Source organism: Rhipicephalus microplus, chromosome 1 (assembly GCF_043290135.1).
Source record: "Rhipicephalus microplus isolate Deutch F79 chromosome 1, USDA_Rmic, whole genome shotgun sequence".
Taxonomy (NCBI): domain Eukaryota; kingdom Metazoa; phylum Arthropoda; class Arachnida; order Ixodida; family Ixodidae; genus Rhipicephalus; species Rhipicephalus microplus.
Window position 1 is genome coordinate 151,415,949 of NC_134700.1, and position 23,119 is coordinate 151,439,067.

At 43.9% G+C, this 23,119-nt stretch overlaps 1 protein-coding gene across 13 annotated transcripts in view; it reads right to left on the reverse strand.

The window, feature by feature from the left end:
• The window catches only part of LOC119178365 (calcitonin gene-related peptide type 1 receptor), a 90,310-nt gene that overhangs the window by 30,570 nt on the left and 36,621 nt on the right, over positions 1 to 23,119 (reverse strand). For 9 of the 13 annotated variants that reach the window (XR_012893930.1, XR_012893929.1, XM_075887480.1 and 6 more), the window contains exons 2-3: positions 4,539 to 4,587; positions 2,104 to 2,239 (exon numbers count right to left, since the gene is read on the reverse strand). Coding sequence is in view for 11 of the 13 variants with exons in the window: in XM_075887480.1 (XP_075743595.1) it covers positions 2,104 to 2,239; positions 4,539 to 4,587 (185 nt within the window). In the remaining 2 variants the exon portion in view is untranslated. Of the gene's footprint in view, positions 1 to 2,103; positions 2,240 to 4,538; positions 4,588 to 4,755; positions 5,092 to 8,130; positions 8,267 to 11,112; positions 15,194 to 23,119 lie in introns of those variants that run through there. The other 4 variants (XM_075887481.1, XM_075887482.1, XM_075887484.1 and 1 more) reach the window with 4 other exon arrangements.

Here is a 23,119-nt window from a genome sequence, read left to right on the forward strand (position 1 = left end):
CGCGAAGTAAAAGAACCACCGCCGCATTTCGTCAGCCAGCTGTCGCAAGCTGCGCATGATATCACATATAACCACCTGATGCGAGGGATTAATTAAAATTGCTAGTTATACGCTGCATTTGGAATTTCTAAGGGCAGTTCTAAACATGACGATGATTCATACGAAGCTATTTAGCTGTTACTTTTGCTTCGAGGAAATTCTACCTTGCAAAAAATTTGCTTGCCATGTGGCTTTGCCGAAGCAAAAATGTCATAGAGCAACGATTACTCCTGCGCTAAATCATTCTGCGTTTATTTTGCTCTATAGATCAAACGGCGTGCCCCTTTACACGCATTCGCAGCAGAGTATATACTTTCGTCGCACTAATAACTCGCTTTCTCCACAAGGTATCGTGTGCAGATGCGATCTTCTTGCACTGCGCCAAGCTCGGAAAGAAGGCGCAATGGTCACAAGCGCAAAGCTAGCGCGTTGAGAGAAGAACACAAAGAAAGCAGGCAAGTGCCTCTGCGAAAAATTTCCCGCACTACAGCGATTTGACAAGGTGAAAAATTGGCATATGCAAACTATGTTGTTCGGTCAGTTAATCAGTTCAGGTTAACAACATTTTCATAAAGCTGGGCCAGAGAGATACGCAACCTCCACGTTGCTGTTTTACTGCTTTGTATCACGAACATTAAAAAGTTGAAGCATAGGCGGGCTCACGAAAGGGCAGGGAGGGGGGGGGGGCACCGCACCCCTAGCCGCCTAAGAAGAGTGAGGCTGTGCCGTACATCGACCTAATAGAATAGAAGACGTTGCGTCCCCTCCCCTCCTGCCTTCTCCCCGTAGGAGAACCATGTGCACACTTATGCGTAGAGAAACCTCTTTTACAGGGTACCCCATCTGTCTATAGCCAGAGTTTAATAGTATCACGACGCGACTGAATGCTTGTTTCTGGCTGTTTTATGAAGTAACTCAAACAATTTTTTTTTGTTTTGTGCAAAATTGCCTAATTAGGCACGTTTCATTACCTAGATTTTAAAGCAAGGAAGCTGGCCAAATAATTATAACGAGGAAGTTGTAGATCGGTTCGCCAAATGTCTGATTACAACACCCGAGCTGCACAACTCTGGAGTAGCACGTAAGATATAGATTTCCAAGCGCAGCTCTTAGGCACCGGTGCCTGATTTGAACAGCGTCACCGCCGCCGTCACAGTCGATGACGTAACCGATAGACATGAACAAATGAAACGGGAAAAAAATAACCAGGGTCGAATAAGATTTGAACACCAGCCCTCTGCATTCTTTTACAGAGCAAAATGTTTTAGACTCATCAAAAATTTCCTATACAGGGGTTACGTCGGTCAAGGACTTATTTTAACTTATGTACTATAGCGTGGCAAAATGGTAAAGTAACAATCCTTCCTCACACAAGGCTAATTGTGCAACGAGTGCGTGATTTACTGCTTTCTTCTCTCTTCAAAGTGCTCCGCCATAATTTTTCATCGTCATCAGCCACATGCCGCATCAACGGAGGGCACATACTACCTTACAGACGTGTAGAATGTACCTCGCTGATCTGCAGAAAGATGAGTAATGGCGTTGTAAGTGTTGTGGTATTTTACAAAAAATATGATTTATGGTGCAGTTAATACCTTGCGGAAAGCGAGAACTTACGATGATCCACTTGAAATTTTCATTAGGCAGTTGTTTAGTTATTTTATTGAGGAATTAGTACCATTCACGAAGCATGTACGTCACTGCGTGACGCAATATTCGACAAAGCTTATTTAGTTCATGTTCTTGCCGAAATAAAACAGAATGAGGAGAAATTTGCAGATATTAAACAAAAGCTGTAATGAAGCACCAAGCTACTTACCCATTCCCGGTTTTTGTGTGCCATAAAAATTGAAAACATGCTCGTTATCGTTTTTTGATAAGTCAGCCTCATCCAGACGCCTATAGTCAAACTATCAATTCTCAAGTATAAATATATAACTCATGCGTCTGTGCGTACTCTAGATGCGAAAGTTTTTATAGAATGGAAGTCAGAATGATGGACATGTCTTTATTGTGAAATAAAGTGAATGAATGAATGTTTACTGTGTTTAAACGTCTTCTTACCAGTGTTGTTGATATCCGCTTCAAGAAGTGCCAGCTTGGTGCAGTCGTAGAGTGTTCTCAGCTTTGCGAATACCTTCTCTGTGTCCGGACTATGTGTCTTGGAGTAACACCATGGCAGGAAGCAAGTACAGGCGAGCTGCACTCACAATTTGGAAGGAAATAAAATATTCAGGGGTTAGCGTTAGCTGAAATACCTCGTAAACCATTCGAACAACAATTGTAAAATGACAGTTCAAACTCGAACATTCGCATCTTCGCATGGAAAATTGATGCTTGCTGGTCGTTTTATCTCGACAACAAGGAAATGGGTGCTGCAGATCACTGTAATGGGAGTTTGACTTCAAATTGAAGCAAAGCTACACGATATACAAGACAAAACATCTGTATGCATGACGAGGATCCCTACACATCACCAACACAACAACAACAACAACAAAAAAAGCTGCTTTTGGCGCGAAGAACACAGACGCCACCTTAAAAGACGAGACCACTCTCTTGTGACGTGTGTTTTTCGAGCCTAAAGCATGTGTTTCATGAACACTTACGAACTAGTCGAACAGCAAGTTTTCTTGCCACAAAAAGATGTTGCCATGTATCAATGGATCATACCTTTTATCTTCGATTATCAAAAAAAAAAATCTCCCTGAAACATAACTGCGTACAAGTGCTGCGAAATTGTGCAAGACGGTAAACGTGTCCGCGATATCGTAAGATGAAGCCGTCATCGTAAAGAAAAAAAAAAAAACTGCGACGCCAGGATTGTCGCAAGGAGGGACATTTATGCATTTCTTAATAGAGCCTGACATTAACGTCATGGCCAACGTGTCTGCGAGCTCACTTTGTATGCTACGTAGCCAGCCTCAGGGAGCGTTAAAAATGACCATCTGTAAGCAAAGCAGGGAAGAAACAGTTGAACGTGACTCTTTTAAATTGCGCTGTTTACCGCTTGAGGCGCACTTGAATGTGCAAAGAAGACAGTGTACAGAGGTGATAATGGCTGTAAGACGAAGCGAGAATAGGTCTGCGACTGGCTCGTGAAAGAATTTCGGAATGGAGTCGTATTTCAAACGTTTCGTATTTCAAACGTGTCTCAATAAAACCGTAAAAAAATTTCGTGTTCAGTAATCCTCTGGCTACCTTCGCGTCCTCTTGTTATGCGTTATAAACGAGAAAAAATCCTGTTTGCAACAATTTGCGTTATGTCCTCATCTAATTCCGCAGACGCGTATTGCTGATAGACGACAAAAAACATAATATTTACTGTAGAAATACAAAGAAAAAAATAAGAAGTTTGAGATTTGCTTTTTACTTTAAGGTAGATCACAAAGCGCTATTTCAGCAAAGGGAACTGCATTTTTCTTTTCATAGTGCATAGTCACAGTGATTGTCATGCTCGACTGTAATGAATGAATGTTTCTGGTTTTGTGAACATTTACAACGTGCGAAAATTACAATTGTCTGGGCAAATATATTGTAGTATCAAGATTATCATATAGTGAATGTCGATTCATGCATAAATGTTTGTACTTTTTACGGTTAATGACGATTTCAGAATGCAAGCGATTATGCAAGTGAATAAGATTAGTTGAATTCACACCTAGGCACCAACCGCTTCATAAATACACTTATTAAATATTCTCTGCATTATTGCCAAGTTTAAGGTAACAGTCATCATATGCGCATAATAGCATCAATGATTTTAATAAAGAAGCATAAAATATAGCAAAAAATGAATGGCTAATAAAACTTAAACTTTTGGTGAGATAACACCAATCTGCCTAATAAAACTTGGAGTTGAGGAGCGTTTGAAAATTGGGGAAGAAAACGCACACGCGACGATGCGGACTGATTCCTTCCGAAGGTGTTTTGAATCAGTTTTGAAGCAGTGAGCGCAAAGTGAACGCTACCTACTTCGTTGTATCCGTATCGTGTCACCCGATCAAATAGTCTGTTCAATGTAAAAACAAATTATCACTGTCCTCAGTAAAAGTGTATACATCATCAAGCTCATTTGCGTTCCGCAAGAATGGTAATTAACTGTTGGCTACGAGAACGCGTAATTTGATTTGCATGTCGCCGGTTTTCCATGTATGCGTTGATTTACACATTTCCCACAAACTATAGTGCAGCCACGTACAGCATCCAGCATTTTCTACTAAATTGACGGTCTCATGTACTCTTGCGGATTATCTACCGTTGTAAGGTACTTGTGCCGGTCTTGAAGATTAAGACCATTGTAAGTCGCTGATACTGCTTGTGGTTGACGCTCGCGCAATATAGTTAGAAATACTGGACGCTGTACAAGCATGCTGTGAAGTGTTAAGCAAAAAACAAAATTGAAGTTGTAAGGAAAAGCTCAATGACCGGGCACCAAAATACAGTGACGTAAGTTATGCGTGACGAAAGATAACCCAAATAATATTTGTCAACCTTACCATGGTGATACACGTGCTCTTTAAAGGAGTCATGGTTTGGTCTGCAGCTCTGCGAAATAGAAGTTCGGACAAATAATATTACTAGGAGCGACAATTCAGGTCTTGGTAGGCAGGCACACCTTTACCCCGCAATATGACCGGTTCTATTTCATGCAATATGGTCACAGCACTTACTCACCAAAGCACATTTCGTAAACAAAATATTCAGAATACATACCGAGGTTTGTAATAATCAAAAATCTGTAGTTCACTTTTGTTTTAGACCCTGAATTGTTTGTACTGCTACCACGCAAGCATTGATATCTGTCTTACGAAGGCGCCTTAGAAGTGAATCATCAGATTTGAATGCGAACACTTCGAGCATGCAAGTTGACTGTCCTCTAACATCATGAAAATGTGACATTTATTTGACAGCCTTGTTGGAATGTGCTGCGCATTCAAGACGAAGCCTTCAAGCCTTCAGATAGATAGAGTATTGTGTTTTTCTGTATACGTCTCAATTGTACCGCTTTAAACCCCACTGCCATAGTTGAAATCCATGGCTTTTTACTAGTAGGTTTGTTTTTATGCTAATTAATCTGCATTTAATAAGGGGAAGAAGAGAAGGACTCCACATTACCGCACTTTATATTGGTGTGAAACACACACACACACACACACACACACACACACACACACACACACACACACACACACACACACACACACACACACACACACACACACGTGTCTCACATATATGTATGCTATGCGTGATTTGGGAGTTAGTGTTCATCATATATAGTCGAATAAAGTCGAATAATAAAACCACAAAACATGAACATTTTTTATGTTGATACATGTGGCCCGTAGAAGATTATGTTCTTCAAGGCAACTGCTTGCAAAAGTTAAAATTGCAGTGTGGCTCATGCAAAGCGAACATAGAATATCGAGGCGATGAGAAGCTCAAACGTTAAACCCTGTGAATTTCTTCCCCTGCCACACGTTAGTTTGCTTCACAAGCACTAGGGAACTCATTTCAAAATTTCTGTTATGAAAAAAAAAACATTTTCAAACCTCTAGACATGGTCATTAAAAACTGACTTAGCAGAGCTTTTCGCTCCCCTAGTTCTCGGATTCCCAATATCTGACAGATATATTCTTTGAAGGTGTGAAAACCTCATGCTTTCGGTTGTCTTTACAGACTAGTACTTTGCTAACGTAAAAGTACTCAGTCAGAATCGGATTTCGCATTAAGTAGTGAACTTCAAATACGACAACACGAGAACTTTTTCACGATGCCATTTTTTCTATAATTTGTTGACAGTGCCATGTTTAGTGGATTGGACATTGAATACACATTTACAAGTGAATTGGCAAACTTATGTGCCGCGACGCTGACATAACATAAACATGTAGTTACGTCTAGACAGCACAGATAGCGATCCAACAGCGTTCCTAGCAGCGTTCCTAGCAGAGCTCCTCCCCAAGCACAAATGTTCACCGAGAGCTATAGCAAAATGAAATAACCATCACTGTTGATTACGCAGAGAAATGTACAATCATACTGATTGCAATGAACCGTATAATCATCGTGACTGTGAATAAATCTTGAAATCATTCGGTATCAGAATTTTCGTCAGTGTTTTTGAACACAAAGAGTACTTGATTATTCGAAAATAAGAATATGTGAATTATTCGTTTCTTTTTTACAGTGGAAAAAAAAAAAACGTGGTGACTAAGTGCTATCACCCCCCCCCCCCCCCCTTTTTTTTTTGCCTAGGTGTTTGGCTATACTCATGCAAACAACAGATGGGGGTTGAACAACTGCTTACTTGAACAGAAAAAAACGAGCCACGTGAGATTCCTTAGTGACGCCGGTGCCGAAGAAATTGGCAGTACGACTGCACGTCGACTCATCGACACCCGCACTCTCCGGCTTAACAGCACCGGCCGCGCGCTACATATCCACTCGACACTCACAACCGGCCAAACTAATGGCAAAACGAACCATGTGGTGCGTATTGCTCGCAAATGTCAAGCTGTCGTCGTCGTCTCGCGTTTTAAGTAGCCCGAGCGCCGAGTCGGTCGTCAGAATGTTGTCAGCGAGGACAAGGTGTTAATGATTGCATCATAAATCGAGAGCAACCCGGCTCACCTTCTGATTTCCCCCGCGGTGATTTTCTTGCGAAACGCACCACATGTGTACGTGAAGCATCGTTGTGTCGTAGCAACGCTGGCGTGTCGTATGTACCCACTGCGCCGGGAATTTCGGAGATTGGTGAAGAAGGCTCGAGGTGGGGGGGGGGGGGGAGCTAAGCCTTGCGTGCTTATGTATGAAAATGCCTTCCGACCATACGGCGCACGCTAGGAGCTGCCGCGATAAAGACGTGACCGCCACGAATGTGAACATCTCTTGCTTGGAAAGGAGGGATGAAGAGAGGCTAAGAGGAGACGTCATGTGTCGAAGGTGGGCGAAGCTGTGTATATGACAGTGTATACTGCTCATATTGAAACTCTTACTCCGCCGAGAACAGGTTTGTTGATTGAAACACCGAGTAATCCCGTATGGCTGAAAGAAGTAAGTTTTCTCTGTTTCCGTTACGTATACATTGTTTACGGATCTTATAACAGCGCATTGGCTACGTCCAGACGGACTCGGAGAAGTCCAGCAAGAAGCATTTCACTTCGGTATGCTGTTTGTTGCACTGGAAGTCAAATACTGCTAGTATAAAGCCTGAACATGAGCCTGACAGTGGCTGAGGTCATTTCACTGTGACTCAAGGTCACCGCACGCCGCTGATTATACTGTGCACATCGTGTGGGCACTTTAAGGTACATCGTCCTATTGTGTGTGAATAGGGTGCTTGTCCGAACAAAACTCGCATCGCGAACAACGCGATGCTGAATTTTATAACGTAATATACCTAGTGGTTATATGATGCATAAACCTCTGCTTTATTCAGATAATATTTATCTGTATTTTGATACTCATGCATTGCACTAAGACATTCCCCTCCTATTCTTTCGCTTGACCGCACAATGTTTTGGCCACTACAGCTGCGTTTTCAAATAATGGTTACAAGAGAACTCTGTCTTTCTAGCGAAGGAAAAAAAAAAAGAACGTAGGCTATTCTTTCACAATAACAAGTCAGTTCTAGTGAATGCTATTAATATGACCAGAGTCAACGTATGTTATATTCTCTGTGCATTTTACAATAACTTCAACATCAACATTTTTCTTGCACCCAAATCTCGCACATTTTTTCTACTACTTCTCCGCAAATCACTGACTGTCCTGTGTTTGAATTTGTGGCAAAAAGAAAAAAAAGTATATAAACATAGCAGGAACTACAACATTTAATCACATGTGCACACAGTTGCAACAGTGAAACCTGCCAAATCATATAACATCAGTGAGGAAGGTTACACTGACGACAAGAGCCATTCGCAAGGAGGAGGATGAGGAAGCAACAAAAGGGAGAAGGCAGAGAGGTTAACCAGAAAGACATCCCGTTGGCTACCCTACACTGGGGGATTAGGGAAGGGGACAAGAAAGACGAGAAAGAGGGAAGAGAGGGAAAAGAAAAAAAAGGGTAGGGGAGAGACTGACAGTAATTTCACTGCAGCGTGTAGAAGTCTACCACATGTCAGAGGCGTTCACACAAGCCTGTCTTTCTCAGGAAACACAGCAGGGCTTTTACTGCCTTGTGGTCTGTCGAGGCATGTGGACGTTGCTGTAATAGCACCTGCACAGAAAGAGGCCGATCATCCAGTTGCCGCATTGCGTTGGCAAGTACTTGACAGCCATTCGCAAGGTTTTCACAGATTCAATGTTCAAGTCTCAACGATCGCTCATTTTATACTTGGTGTTAATACAAACAAGTTCCAGATTTGACGCGGTGGAATGTTCATCACATTGCTGTTACATATTAATGACTAAATATACAATGCCCCAATGATGTGCAGGGAGGACTGCAACACAACTGCTTCTAAAGCACGTATTGTTCCTTGGCGACGTTACATCAGGTGTAGTCGACCATTACTAAACTGAATGAAGACGCATTCAACAGCATCCGTTTTGAATGTTCATACCAGAAGTCATGATATATCGAACTTTTATTCAGCACATAGGACAAGCACGTACCATGGGCAGGTATTCCTTATAGATTGCAGTAATACCTGTTGCTCGGCTAGCTGGCATAGGCATACTGAAGTACAAAAAGACGCGCGACGACGGTAGAGAGATTCGACACATCAGAAAAAGGGTTGATATGAGCAACGGCTGTGTATTCGTAAGAGAGGAACAGAAGGTGGGGCCCCCTGTTGAAGAAATATCACTCAGCAGTAATTGTTGGAAGGCTAGTTGGTACATGCTTACTGAAACAGCAGTGGTTGCTTGTGACATCCTTTTTCTGCTTTGTTTCGAGTCTTTCTGCAATGATTACGCTTCTTTGTGTATTTTAGTACTGTAAGAAATGATATCTGCAATATGACAAAGATATCGATCTTCCGAAAGCTATGTCAGGCAAGGAGGTACAATGTCTACGCTGTCATCATTAACGCTGACATGGAGTACAAAAAAAAAAGCAAGCACACAGCTAGAAAGGTACGAGGAGACGCTCATTTATCTATTATCGACACGTGTGACTTCGCTACTCTTTTGCTTTGGTTGTTCCTGCGTCACGCATATTAGGTGAGAATGTGTGAGAACACGCCTATATGCCTCAAATGTATTAGGTGTAACATCGGACTTCGTCGACGTGAAGCTTCTTTGTCACCTTTGGATGGGGGTTGCCTTCCCAAAAGCATATAGGACCTTATTCGGATTGACCGACAATGCGAAATGCGACGTCTGCTGCACCAAAGAAGACATCGAACGTCTGATATGCCATTGCTCTCGATTTGCCTCTGAAAGACAGAAGCTTTCGGTCGCATTGCGAAAATTGGACGATCGGCCACTCTCTGTGCAGATGCTACTGGAACACCGTCATCGCCTTTCGGCGGCTCAAAAAGCAGTCAAAGCTGTCTTGTGGTTTTTGAGGACTACAGACCTACGTGACCACCTTTAACTTTTGTGTAGTGCCACCGCTGCATACGCGCCAGCCTATTGAATGACAATACTTTTTTCTTTTTCTCTCTTTCTCTTCTCTTTCTGCTCTCTCTCATCTTTATGCGCCCCTTCCCATTCCTCAGCGTAGGGTAGCAAACCGGACATGTGCCTGGTGAACCTCCCTGCCTTCCCTCTTGTTGTTCATCCCCCCCCCCCCCCAGGTGCAGGAGACGTATCACGCCAGCTTGAATTCAGGAAATGACGGAGACATGCTATTGATCGCCCCATATTACAAAAAACACGTTAGCCATTATTCCGAATGCCAGAGTTACGTTGAACGTAAAATTATCGTGAAGATAACTGCAAAAGCTGTTGAACAGTCGAGAAGGAAAACAGCAGTTTGTTATGCAAGTCGAAAGCTTTAGACGGTTCATATGAGCATTCTCGTCGGGAAAAGCCGGCGTGTTTTGAAAAAAATCTTATCAAGCGTGGCTCTAGCTATGCCATCTGCACGATCACCGCATTTTTGCGGTGTTCGTGGGAGTAAAAATAATTTTAACATATGCAAAGCTGCGCCTGTGTGGCAGCCACACCTGAAGGTATTCGGCTGCAATTTTGTTATAGGTGAATAGATAAGAGATAATGTTATACACGAGGTATAAGGTGTGATTGCATCAGAGTGAAGGGTTCAGTTCACGCAAAATATTTTGGCACAACTTTGGAACTTAGGAACAAGGAAAGAATGGTCTTATTTAGTTATCGAGTCACATAATGCAAACATAATCTAAAGAATATTTAGGGGAGTCAATTAACAGCACAAAGTTCACTTAACTAATCGAATGCTTAGGAATGTTGGGTGTATGACGAAATGTGCGAAAAGGAGTCCAACAGTGCCAGAGGTAATGCACCACAAGGAAAACAACTTGTGAGTTGGGACATCGTTAACCATGTGCATTTTTTAGGTAGCCGCAGCCCGCGGTCTCCTCTCAATGAGATTGGGAAAGACTTTATTATGCATGAATTCAATAAAGTGTGGTATCTACCTGTCTACGTGGCCATTATAAGGAGCAACACGCTGAATACCAGTGTTCTGCTTACCGAACAAATAGTCCTGATGTGAAGGAGGTCGTCGGGTTCAAAGCTTCATAGGTTATTATTTTTTTCCTTTTTTCCTGAGCAACTGCAGAAGGCATCGTGCATACTCTAAATGTCTATCGTCCCAGTCGTCTTCAGGCCCATAGTTAGCGTATAAGTGCTAGTCATGAAAAAAAGCTAATGTTGTTTCATCTATTAAGCAAAATTGTGCCCAACGGTTTTAAGGTATATCTCCTAGACAAGAGTAACTCGTATACGATCATCATTATCAGCAGCAGCACTACAATTTACTGAGCCTTATGCACCCTGGTTGTGGTATTACAAAAGGGGCATCACAGCAAATAAATAAAATAGTCCAATATTTATAAAGCACGAAGAAACATGGTTATTTCATGCATGCTAAGAAACGGCTCATGGTTTGCTACAGGTTATTCTGCTTGTACTCACCAAAACAGAGAAGACCGTAAAAAAAATCTAATCATGAGTTCAGACAATTACGGAGTAGCATGGCGCAATTCTCGCTCTTCGATTGTGGCTAAACTACCGATAGGTTATAGGTAGCACACATCAGTGTCAAAAGCGCCATTATAACGTCGGCAACTGCGCACTCTTTCTTCCGCTTCGTCTGGACGAATTGTGCGGCAGCTGTTACCAAAGTGCATGAACCTATAACCTACGATCAGGCGATCACACCTGTCAAACGCGCAGAAATAAAAACCAAATAATATGACTCCCACTGGCGCGATTCGACGTTGCGCGCGTGTCTCCAGCTGTTCTATGTATAACCATGAAAGCGTGAGTCACAGCTGCGGTTATTGAAAGAGGTTCCTAATCTCCCATTCGCAACACGGATGTTACCATTTTACAAGAGTTTCTCGCACTTGTCATGCTTTTTTGGGAAGTGAAGCAATAAAATAAAAAAAAAACCTTGGATGAAACAAAATACTGCGGATGACAGGTGGTGGTGGCAATGTTTTAATCTGTGCGTTATCTGCAGCATATCGAACCTCTAAAGTATATGTTGATTTATATGCACTCCGATGAGGGCATCTAAATGAAGTGGCCAGTGAAGCAAGGTGCCTCTTTGTGCTTCCTGAATGTACATCAAACGTAACTTCATTTGTACTTTAAAAAAATGGAGCTGGTCAGGCCACGTGATGCGCAAGATGGATAACCGATGGTCAGTGAGGGAGTTAAAAAAATTCCAGCATATCCACAGAGTGAATGACAATGAGAGGGGTGAAGCGTCCATATGTCTGTCTGTCTGTCTGTCTGTGCATCCGTCCAGCTAGTGAACACTCCAAGTACCCCCATCTCACATCTTTTCATCATATATTTATTATATACATGTACCACCATCCAACAGACATATAAATGACTAATCGAGAGGTGGCTACCTACTACTACTACTACTACTACTACAACTACTACTACTACTACTACTACTACTACTACTACTACTACTACTACTACTACTACTACTACTACTACTACACACATCTAGGACGCACGACCACGGCTTAAGCAGCTTCGCCCCTAATAGTACCAATGAATAAAAAGGGTCGCATTGGGTGGTAGTGTCTATATGTGTTAGACGTATGGCGAAGCCACGGAAGTGGTCGACAATAAGTCTGATTCACAACTGGAAAGATGGAAGGAAAGTAGACAGAAGAGCAAGGCTTGATACCCTGATGGTTAACTCTTAGGAAATAACCTTGGACACCATCTGTGCGGACCAACTACCTTGGCTCATTTAAAAGCGCCTTGTACGTGATTGACAAAAAGCTCTCTGTTTCTTTTCAAAAGGTGCAACACGTCATGTTTGGACAATCTTTAGAATGCGTTTGCCACGAACACCTGTCCAAATCATGTGGTTACCAGGAACCATTTCACCAGCTGTGCCACTTGTGCTGTGAACTCTGTAGGTATATGATGTCGACAGCGGTGTGCTGAATTAGGAAAGGGAGTACACTTAACTTGTACATACACAAACGAAACATCGAAACAATTAGTAACAATGTATACATCTTAAGAACGAGCACCAAAATCTAATTGACCTCTGGATATCCAAATGTTAGAAGTCAAAGGAAAACTACAATGAATCAAGTTATTCACGTTTTACAGGATAACACTTATGAATGCGTACTAGAGTGGGTGCATGGCTAGTACGGGACAACTAGAAACTTTAGCTGTCCTTCTCTTACTTTGAAGAAACGTGTGCGCCATCGTCGAAGGAAAGCCTCTTCGCCGTGCGTTTACAGCTGCTGATCTAGGTGATTCCACACAATGAGCCGTATTTTCTGTAGTGTGGGATAGGCGCCTCTATGCGGCTTGTGCCGTACTTCCGCTAAACAGCGTCGCCACCATAGTGCGTACAAGGTTACTGTAAAGACCAGCCTTGCAAACAGCCCACGCTCTGTTCCCATGCGCGCCGTGCGAAAGCCAAAGAGGCGTTGTACAATGTGCCAGACGCCCCTAACCACCGAGCACTGAATAAGAGCATGTTGGGCCGTCTCTCGTTTGCCGAAGTTTGGGCGGCGGTCATTTGAAACGACTTCCCAATGTGCTAACTGGTCACGTGTAGGCAATGCCCTCCATCTTCTCAACCCAGTCCAATTCGCGGACCTGGTTAGGTACGCGATTGCAACGCCATCCTTTCCATTTGTTTGTGCAGGATGCTGTTTCTTCCTCTTTGCTCAGTGTGCTACTTGTCACCATTTCGCTTATTTGCTGCGGTGAAACATCTTCCAGAGTGCATGAACCTATTGATTCCACTGTTTGTTTTAAGCGACTGGCAGCTCTGTAAAACTAAAGCGGAATTTCTGCTCGTGGTCCGATGTGCGGATTGGCCGTGAAAGTACTTTTTAGTGTTCTGCTCCAGTACATCAAGAGCTTCTACCCGGGGTAGTTGCTGTCATTGAAGAGCTTCTGTGTTGTTTTTGCAGACAGTGCTCTTGTCAATGTTATGTCTGGGAGGCTCAAGCCTCCATGGTTTGTGGGAAGCTGTAAAATCTTTTTTGTACCTACGCTGGTTTTCCTCCCCAGAGGAAGGTCCCTAACATGGAGGTGAGGCGTCCTGTAACACGGCGAGGTAGAAGGCCGATGTGTGCTATGTAAAACGCAAATGCGCATGCCTGTGTCTTGATGACTGTTGCTTTCGCCGTTAGTGACAGGTTAAAATGAGTGGCTGCTGCTATGACATCAGTGGGTCTCCTAAGAACGTCATCCCAGGTCCTTTTTGAGACATCTCCTCCCTCAAAGTAAACGCCTAACACCTTAAGAGCTTGAACGTATTCTAAGTCTCCTGGCAATAGTTCTTTGAAGCCTCAAAAGCGCAATGCCTTACATTTGATGGTGTTTAAAAGAGCACCAGACAGATAGAAATACTCGGCAAAATTGTCAGGGAATGTACTATAGCTAGACAAGTTACGAAAATATACCGAAATATTATTGGCGTATGTGACAGTTTTGAAGGTTTCCTTGCCTGGCATCGGGAAACCCACTATGCGCTCGCATTTTGCAACCTTTCTAATCAAAGGCTCTAGAGACAAAATGAATAATACCGGAGACAATGGACAGTCTTACCTCACCCCTTTTTGAATTGCAAAGCTTCTGGTAACTTCATTGTTGAAATAAAGACAGCTTGACTTACTAGTGCGGCTTTGAGATTGAGGCCCACGGGACGGCTTTAAGCTCTCCTATAGCAGAGTACCCTGTACTCGGAATCTATTTGCAGCCGTGCGACAAGGCTAAGTTTGCAAACCGCCCACTGTAGCTCACTTCAAGGATAATAATTATTCGAGCAATTGTGTTCACCTTCGTTCAGTTTGTTGTCTGTACATATCACCTATACTGTACTATTGTACAACTGTTTCTCGTGCCTATTCAGTTAGAAGAAAACCAAACTTCTCTTTCTGTAGTGCTACTAGATTGCAATAAACTTTCTTTTCTCAATCGCCGGTCGAGTAACTTCGTGAGCTTGTTCACGGTGTAATATTTGTCAATGCGCCCTCATCAAGAGTGAGGTCCAAAGAACGACTTTCAACTCTCCCATAGTAGAGTACCGAGTACTCTAAATTGTTAACCACTTTTTCAAAATGAAATTTTGATTAGTCATTTGTTTATGTTATTGTGCTTGTTGCATAGAAGCTGTTCCCACATGTGTGTGGTGTCCCACGACAAAATAAGTTGCTTTATACGCAAAATTTTCTTATATACAAAGGCGCCTACCCCACACTCCAGAAAATTGAAGGACACTTTCCAAATTTGAAACTGTGCTCGGCGAACGCCCGCACTCATTGAGACGGGGTTGGTTAGAATAGAGCGTGATGCGCGCGTCTCTTTTGCATGATTGGACACGGTGGTGGTCTCAGTGACGCCAATTCTTTTGTTACCTCGCCTATTCAAATTGATCACCGGTGATCGAAGCTTTTTAGTCATCAATTTTGGCATTTTAAATTTCTTTCTCGTGCACCCAGCACTTTCTAGTAGTTAGTTGAGCCACTAAACTTTCAGAATTTTTATGAATTTGCCGACTTGGGCAGCATAGCGATTTTTTTACAGACTTATGCGCAAACGAATGTGCGTGTGTAGTTAGAAAAATGCGCTAGGTTGGCGAACTCTACAGATGTGCGTGCCCCTCGTGATCATGCTACAGTAACATCGAAGTTTTGTAATGAAAATATACAGTGCAAGCCAAATATTGATTGACGTGTTAGCTTCCCAATTTGACCGAGATGAGCAGTAAGAATTATCAGAAGTTTATGCCAGCCAATCAATGAAAAGCTGTTGATAGAAGTCAACAAAAATTAATTCCATAAAATATTTCCCAAGGTCCGCTACATGTATAAAGTGTGCAGGTGACTCTCGCAGCCAGTTTTCAGCCACTTTGGTTTTGCTTGTATCGTTACATCAAACGCAAGGTCACATCTAGTGTCACTATAGTCACTCCTATCACGCAGTCATCATGCGCGCATGGGTGCACATCAGCGCTGAAAAACACATGCGCTGCTTGAAAACTGTCTTGCGACGCCACCTGAATTGAGTGAGAACGACCTGAGATTTTGTGATTGACAGCACAACGACTTCAAGTTTTATGGGGAGGATGTTTTGCGTCAGCCGGAGACATCCGTCGCCGTTCATGAGTTTGTTTACATCCTCAAGTTATCTCCTCTGCCGCAAGTGCATATAGCTTCTGAGCTTTGTGCATATTCTAGCAGTTACTCAGGTTACGTGCGTGGTCCACACTTCGCTAGGGCACGGTGTGGTGGTGGTGCTGGCTTCGGATCTTCTTCTAACGGTATGAAGGCCCCCGGAGCACATCTTGGCCCGGAGCACGGAGCAGTGTGAAATATTTTATAACTGCACGCCATATTGTCCTTTTTTTATTATGATATGCACAAAGATGCAAAGGAATATGCTTGGATGCGTATATTCTAACGCCAACCTATGTGGAGTGAGGCGGCTCATGGAAAGAGGTGACGCTAGGGGAAATAGCGAAATTTATTGGACATCTCATTATACAGAGGGATTGTTTACATCACGGGTATCCATCTACATTGGAATACCTAGAGACTCTTGGGCAAGGCAATGAAAATTTTCTGAGAACAATGTACGAGTACACTTGTGTCTCACGAAAAATCATGGAATGCTTCACCGCATGGCCTGAGCATTGAAGCAGCACCTCGGTTCTGATTTTCTTTGTCTATGTGAAGAGAAACATTTCATACGTCAATAATTAATTTTATACTGTTTATAGATCATTTATCTACAAAATGCATATTCTGAATTTTCTTTGTTATGAATATTTTTGCTTATATTGTGTTTCTTATTCCACTGTTTACCAGCTGGTGCCACAAATTTTCACATTTTTCACATTTTTATTCATTCTAAAATATGTTTGTTCCTCTACAACATATAGCTTTTTGGAAATAGTATTTCATTCTGCAAAGTTTGGTATGCTGCAATGCGTGCTCGAGTACTTTTCAAACTGGCAAAAACGATCTTCTGGAAACATAAAAAACAACCATTCTCGCGTGGTATAACGAAAAAGCTAAGCAGACAAAGCGCGAGAACTGTGACTGCGATTCAGACGCGATCAGCGGCCGTTGGCGCACCCCGTAGGCCATCTGGCACCGTGCCAGGGCATGCACGGACGAACGGATGGATGTAAGCATGAGACATTGAAGACCGTCGCCTTAATATGTCTCTTTATGTGGAAATAACTTGATAAGCAGCTGGATACGCACGGTGAAGAGGCTTTTCTTCTATGATGGCACACATTTTCTCTAGGCAAGGAAGGGCAGCTAGTGAGTGAGTGAGCGAAATAACTTTATTAGGTCCACAATAGGCGCGAGTTAACTCAGCGTAACCTGACTACGCCCAATCGGGGACGGTCAGGTTAAACCTGATCACTCTCTCACCTCTCAAATCTTGGCCCTCTGGACCGCCAGGATTTTGAAAGGTGAGGTCGTGGGTCTTAATCTGTTTATTTTTTCTTCTTGGATAGGGGAACAGGCAAAGGCACAGCCCCACAGGACATGCTCGATTTCCGCATAACCGCCACACAAATGCAACCCGGGCTTGAGAATCGTTCGGGGTATATTGTGGGCAGTGCTGCAGGGCTCGGATAGATTCTAAGGCTGCTCCAAAGAGCTGGTGTTAGCAGTTGTACCATACTTACGAAGCTCCCACTCAAGTACGCATGCACGCGTGAGAATCTCGGAAATGTGACTATTTCGATCCAGTTTATTGTTTGTTTGTTTTTAAACGCGAGGGATTTCTTGGCAAACTTCAGTGACTCTGTGTCTATCTATCTATCTATCTATCTATCTATCTATCTATCTATCTATCTATCTATCTATCTATCTATCTATCTATCTATCTATCTATCTATCTATCTATCTATCTATCTATCTATCTATCTATCTATCTATCTATCTATCTATCTATCTATCTATCTATCTATCTATCTATCTATCTATCTATCTATCTATCTATCTATCTATCTATCTATCTATCTATCTATCTATCTATCTATCTATCTATCTATCTATCTATCTATCTATCTATCTATCTATCTATCTATCTATCTATCTATCTATCTATCTATCTATCTACAACTTTTAGCTCTCCTGGCTGTCTCGATTATGGTATCGATGCCAAAGTTCGTATGGCATAAGATGATTGCATGACGAGCCCAATTGACTGGCCATAACTTGAAAATCATGACATGTATGTCATGAATGCCAGGATTTACATTTCATGGTCTTGCAGCTCTTGCGGTGGTTTCGTTCGCATTACATTTCGCGAAACCGGTATGGTTTAACATCACTGTATGGAGAACATAAGTGGCAGACTCTTTAGTGGAAATTATGACATATATATCTTGATTTTCATGGTATGACTAGTCATGACTACACACCATGCTCATGGTGCACTCGTGGCCATTTCGCCAGCTTCACACATATCAAATTTGGTGTGACGTGACTTCAATGGATGACGAAGGTATATGACTGGTGCTAACATAATAATAATGAAATGCGTGTCATCAAAGAACATGGATACACGCCACGCTCATGATGCGCTCACGACCATTTCGCTAATAAATTTGGTATTACGTGACGTGGACGACGGAGGCAAATGAGGAGTCCAAACATAACAATCATGACATGCGTGTCATGTAAAACATGAATACATGCTACGCTAATGGCGCGCTCACAGCCGTTTCGCCTGCTCCCCATATACCAAATTTGGTATCACGTTACGTGAATAGACAACGAAAGTAAATGACACGTCTGAACATGATAATCATGATACGGGTGTCATGTGAAACACGCTTACATGCCATGCTCATAGCGTGCTCGCGGCCGTTTTGCTATCTCTACGTAACGTCAATAGACGACGAAGGTAAATGAAACATCTAAACATGATAATCATGGTGTGCGTGTCATGTAAACCATGATATATGCTACGCTCATAGCGTGCTCGCAGCTGTTTCGCTAGCTCCACATATACCAAATTTGGTATCGCATTACGTGAATAGACGACGATGGTAAATGACACGTCCGAACATGATGGTCATGACATGCGTCGGATTTAAAACATGACTACATACTACGCTCAAAGCGTGGCCGCGACCATTTTCCTAGCTCCAAATACCACGTCACATGTTACTAAACTTGGTATCACATAACGTGAATAGACGACGAAGGTAAATGACACATCCAAACATGCTAATTATGACATGGAAGTCATGTACGGCATAATTTACGTCCTCCTCGTAATGATGTGCTCATTGGAAGGCGACATATGGACCTTTCTCATTCGTGCTTCGCATATCATCGACTCCCACTGTACGTGGGATCTGCAAACTTTTTTGTTTTTTTGTTTACATTCGTATGCACAAACAATACTGTTTTTGTGTTCATTCGCGAAATTTATTTGCCATGTTTAATTGCTTTGTTTATGTACAAGTGGCATGTACAATAATACTTTCGTTTGTTTCAGTTCGACCACACTCCCCGACTAATGTTGCCCCAAACTTCGCACTTCGGATGTCTAAACGAACGAGGGCGTCGTAACTCTTTCTTGACGTCACGCTCCTTTTGCACGCTTCTTTCGAAGGTGTGTGCTGACGTCACTCTCCCCCTCACCCACAGCACGCTTGCCGCAACACCCGCTGTTGTCGGTTCCTACGCCCACTCGCAACACACTTCTCCCAGGCTTCACTTTCTCCAACACCCGCAACCACGTCCGACCACACGTCGAGTGGAAACGCTCTTTCGGCTCGTTTATATGCGATGAAACTTATACGAAACCCAAGCCGCCTGCCTTGTCTTGTAGCGCTTAAACAAATGTTTACTCGAGCAAACGCTACACCGAGTTTTGCTTCAAACTGTTCTGCCATCACCCGCGTCGACGCCCGTTTCATCCCGGTCAACGCCGTGCGCACCGCTGGTGCTTCACATCCAATCGGGGTTCCCTTCGGAGAGATGGTCTACAATTTTCATGTGGTCGGCTTGCTTGGAGGATCAGACTTTTGAGCTGTTGATTCATTGCGTGGTATCTTTGCAGTGCTCGCACAAGGTGCGACGGGTATCCTTGAATTACCGTTGGCACCGCACCGGGAAAACGTTTTTGAGGGGCGATGCCCCTTGTGCCGTGGTTCGTATAGGCCCCGTGTCGTCGTAGTAGCCACCTCTCGTTTAGTCCTTAGAATGTCCACTGGTTGGCGGTACTTGTATATGATGAATATATTGTCACGACGCAGACACAGTAGGAGTCCGATATAAAAGAGCTCACTTTAATTAAAATGAAAGGCACTCGAAAAGAGGACCGGGCAAGAGCTTCGTCTTTCTCTCTGGCTGCGCGAGCTCTCCTTTGAATGTTGAATGCGGCATTTGCCTCCCTCCAGGAAGAGCATCGACCCGATGCTCGGCTACAGAATACGCGGTGTATGTAGTTGACGTATTACGCAACTGGCTCACTGCAATATGGCTTCATCCGCACAACGTGTACGATTTCCGATTTTTGAGCTCGCGAAGAACTGTCAGGGATGACCTCATAATTCACGTCACTTAGGCGCCGTACAACATTGTAGGGACCAAAGTATTTCTTCAGTAACTTTTCAGAAAGGCCACGTCCGCGAATAGGGCTCCAGACCCACACTTTCTCGCCTGGTTGATAAGTGACGCACGGTGTCGCAGGTTATAACGTTGTGCGTCGTAACTCTGCTGTCGGGCGATTCGCACGCGTGCTAGCTGCCGTGCCTCTTCAGCTCGTTGGGTAAAGGCTTGAACATCCGTGTCTGTATCATCGCAGTCGTGCAGCAGCATGGCATCAAGCATTGTCGTCACTTCACGGCCATAAAGAAGACTAAATGGCGTGCTCCGTGTAGTTTCCTGCTGCGCCGTATTATAGGCAGACGTCACGTATGGTGGAACGCCGTCCCAATTTTTATGATCCACGTCGATGTACATACTGACAATATTAGCAATTGTCTTGTTGAGGCGTTCTGTTAAGCCGTTGGTTTGTGGGTGGTAGGAGGTATTTTTTCGATGCGCTGTTCCACTCAACTCAAGCACTGACTTGAGGAGCATGAACGTGAAAGCGGTACCTCTGTCTGTTATCAAAATTCTAGGAGCACCATGCCTCAGAACAATATTTTCAATGAAAAATCGTGCCGCTTCTACTGTGGTTCCACTTGATAAAGCCTTTGTTTCTGCGTAGCGAGTAAGATAGTCAATTACCCACTTGTTTCCAGTATGCGAAGTCGGAAATGGTCCAAGGAGATCCATTCCGATTTGTGCAAAAGGCATGCTGGGCACTTGAACTGGTTGCAACGATCCGGCTGGTTTTAAAGGTGGCAATTTTCGTCGTTGACAATCGAGGCACGTGCGGACGTAATGCTTTACAGTGCCTGGAAGCTTCGGCCAGTAGTACTTCTGTTGGATTCTGGCCAATGTGCGCGTGTATCCGAGGTGGCCGGAGGTTGGCTCATCGTGAAGGTTGGTTCATCAGTGAAAGACGCTCGTAAAGAGGACCGGGCAAGAGCTTCCTCTCTGGCTGCGCGAGCTCTCCTCTGCAGATTGAATGCGGCAATATGATGAAAAGATGCGAAATGTACGGACGGATGGTCGGACAGACAGACACATACAGACAGACGGATGGACGAATGGACAGATGGATGCATAAACGGATGGATGGACGGACACCCGACGGACGCACGCACGCTTCACTCCATGCATCATTATTCACTGGGTGGATATGTCGTGATTCTTTATCCTGCTTTTGCTGACGTAGTCACTTACAAGAAAATTCTTGCGGCAAACGACGGTGCAGAGAAACTTGTCAACAATCATGACTTCTTGCCGGGAACTGTTTTTCTGCCACTTCGCGCATTCCTGAATAGCAGGGGAATTGGTGAAATGACACGCCGGCAGTCTTTCCATCCCGCGGCTTACAAAACGACACACAACAGTACACCACGAATGTGCGCGCTGTGCGAACGCTGCACCAGAACACCAAGCTCACATGCAAGCCACTTCATAATAACACGCAGGCTAGAACGCGAAAAAACACGCTGGAAAATTTCACGGCGGCAGGTATATTCTGGTGCAGTGCATACGGCAGGAAGCTATTTGCACGAATGTCAGGACCGGTCAGCGATTCCAGAATTCATGAGTAAGCAAAGCGAAATATACTAATAAAAGATCTCTATAATCCGTCTTGCACTATGAAGGGTGCTGAGGACACGTTTTCAACAATGCACATTGCCATGCACTCCTTAGTGTAGGTACCACGCGTTGCGTATGAGTTCGTTCATGCTGTCTCCAGTTCCCCTAAAGCGCCAACAAAGTAAATCCAACGTAGTGTGGTGACGCTCAAAAAGGGTGATTTGAAGAGGCCTTAGATAGTCTATGGTGTGTTGACTTTACACGAGGTCAAAGGAAGTCTCATAAACGCAGGGCAATTCAGATAATACAGAAGTTTAATGCAGGGAACCGCAAGCAGCTTAGGTATGCCCCTGCTTTTGCATTCCTTTGCGGCCCCAGCTGCACCCAAATGTGGCAAGCCTTCCAGCCCTGGGTGCCCCGCCGCGGTGGTCTAATGGCTAAGGTACTCGGCTGCTGACCCGCACGTCGCGGGTTCGAATCCCGGCTGCGGCGGCTGCATTTCCGATGGAGGCGGAAATGTTATAGGCCCGTGTACTCAGATGTGGGTGCACGTTAAAGAACCCCAGGTGGTCGCAATTTCCGGAGCCCTCCACTACGGCGTCTCTCATAATCATATGGTGGTTTTGCGACGTTAAACCCCACATATCATCATTCCAGCCCTGGCACCAAAACCCTATACGCACGCAGCAGAGCCGATGTATTCAGTGCTGCTACAAGGGGGCCAGTAATCTCATCTTTAATGACGATCAAACATATACGATTCCGGGGAAGAGTTGGACAACCACGCGATTACGTGGTTCATCATTCCAGAACCATGATATGATTGTGAAGAACATTTCAAGCATCTGCGTTTTTTTAACGTGCACCTAAGTGATGAATCTAAATACACGAGCCTCAAGCATGTTTGTAGCGTTGCATGTAGCGTCACTGCATACGGGGTGCTGCTGCTTAGGCCGTAAAAGGAGAGAGTCATTGGATGCGTGGTTCTGCTTCTAGGCCGGCCGGGGGATGGCATAGGCAAAAGACACGCGTCACGCGCGCCTCGTGACCAGTGTGACCTTGGGCTTTTTTTTTCTTCGAATACGCAGCTTTTTCATTGCGATCGCGCGCTCACGCGTGGACAAGTCGCACTTTCTCGCGGCAATCCCTGTAATAAACGAGCGCGCCATGCTCAAATCAGCCAATGGCTCTTACAAAGGCTTTTACGAGTAATTTTTGGGTGTGTTCTTGATCCAACTCCCAAGCAGGAACGTACACTCCTGGGAGGCCTTATTACG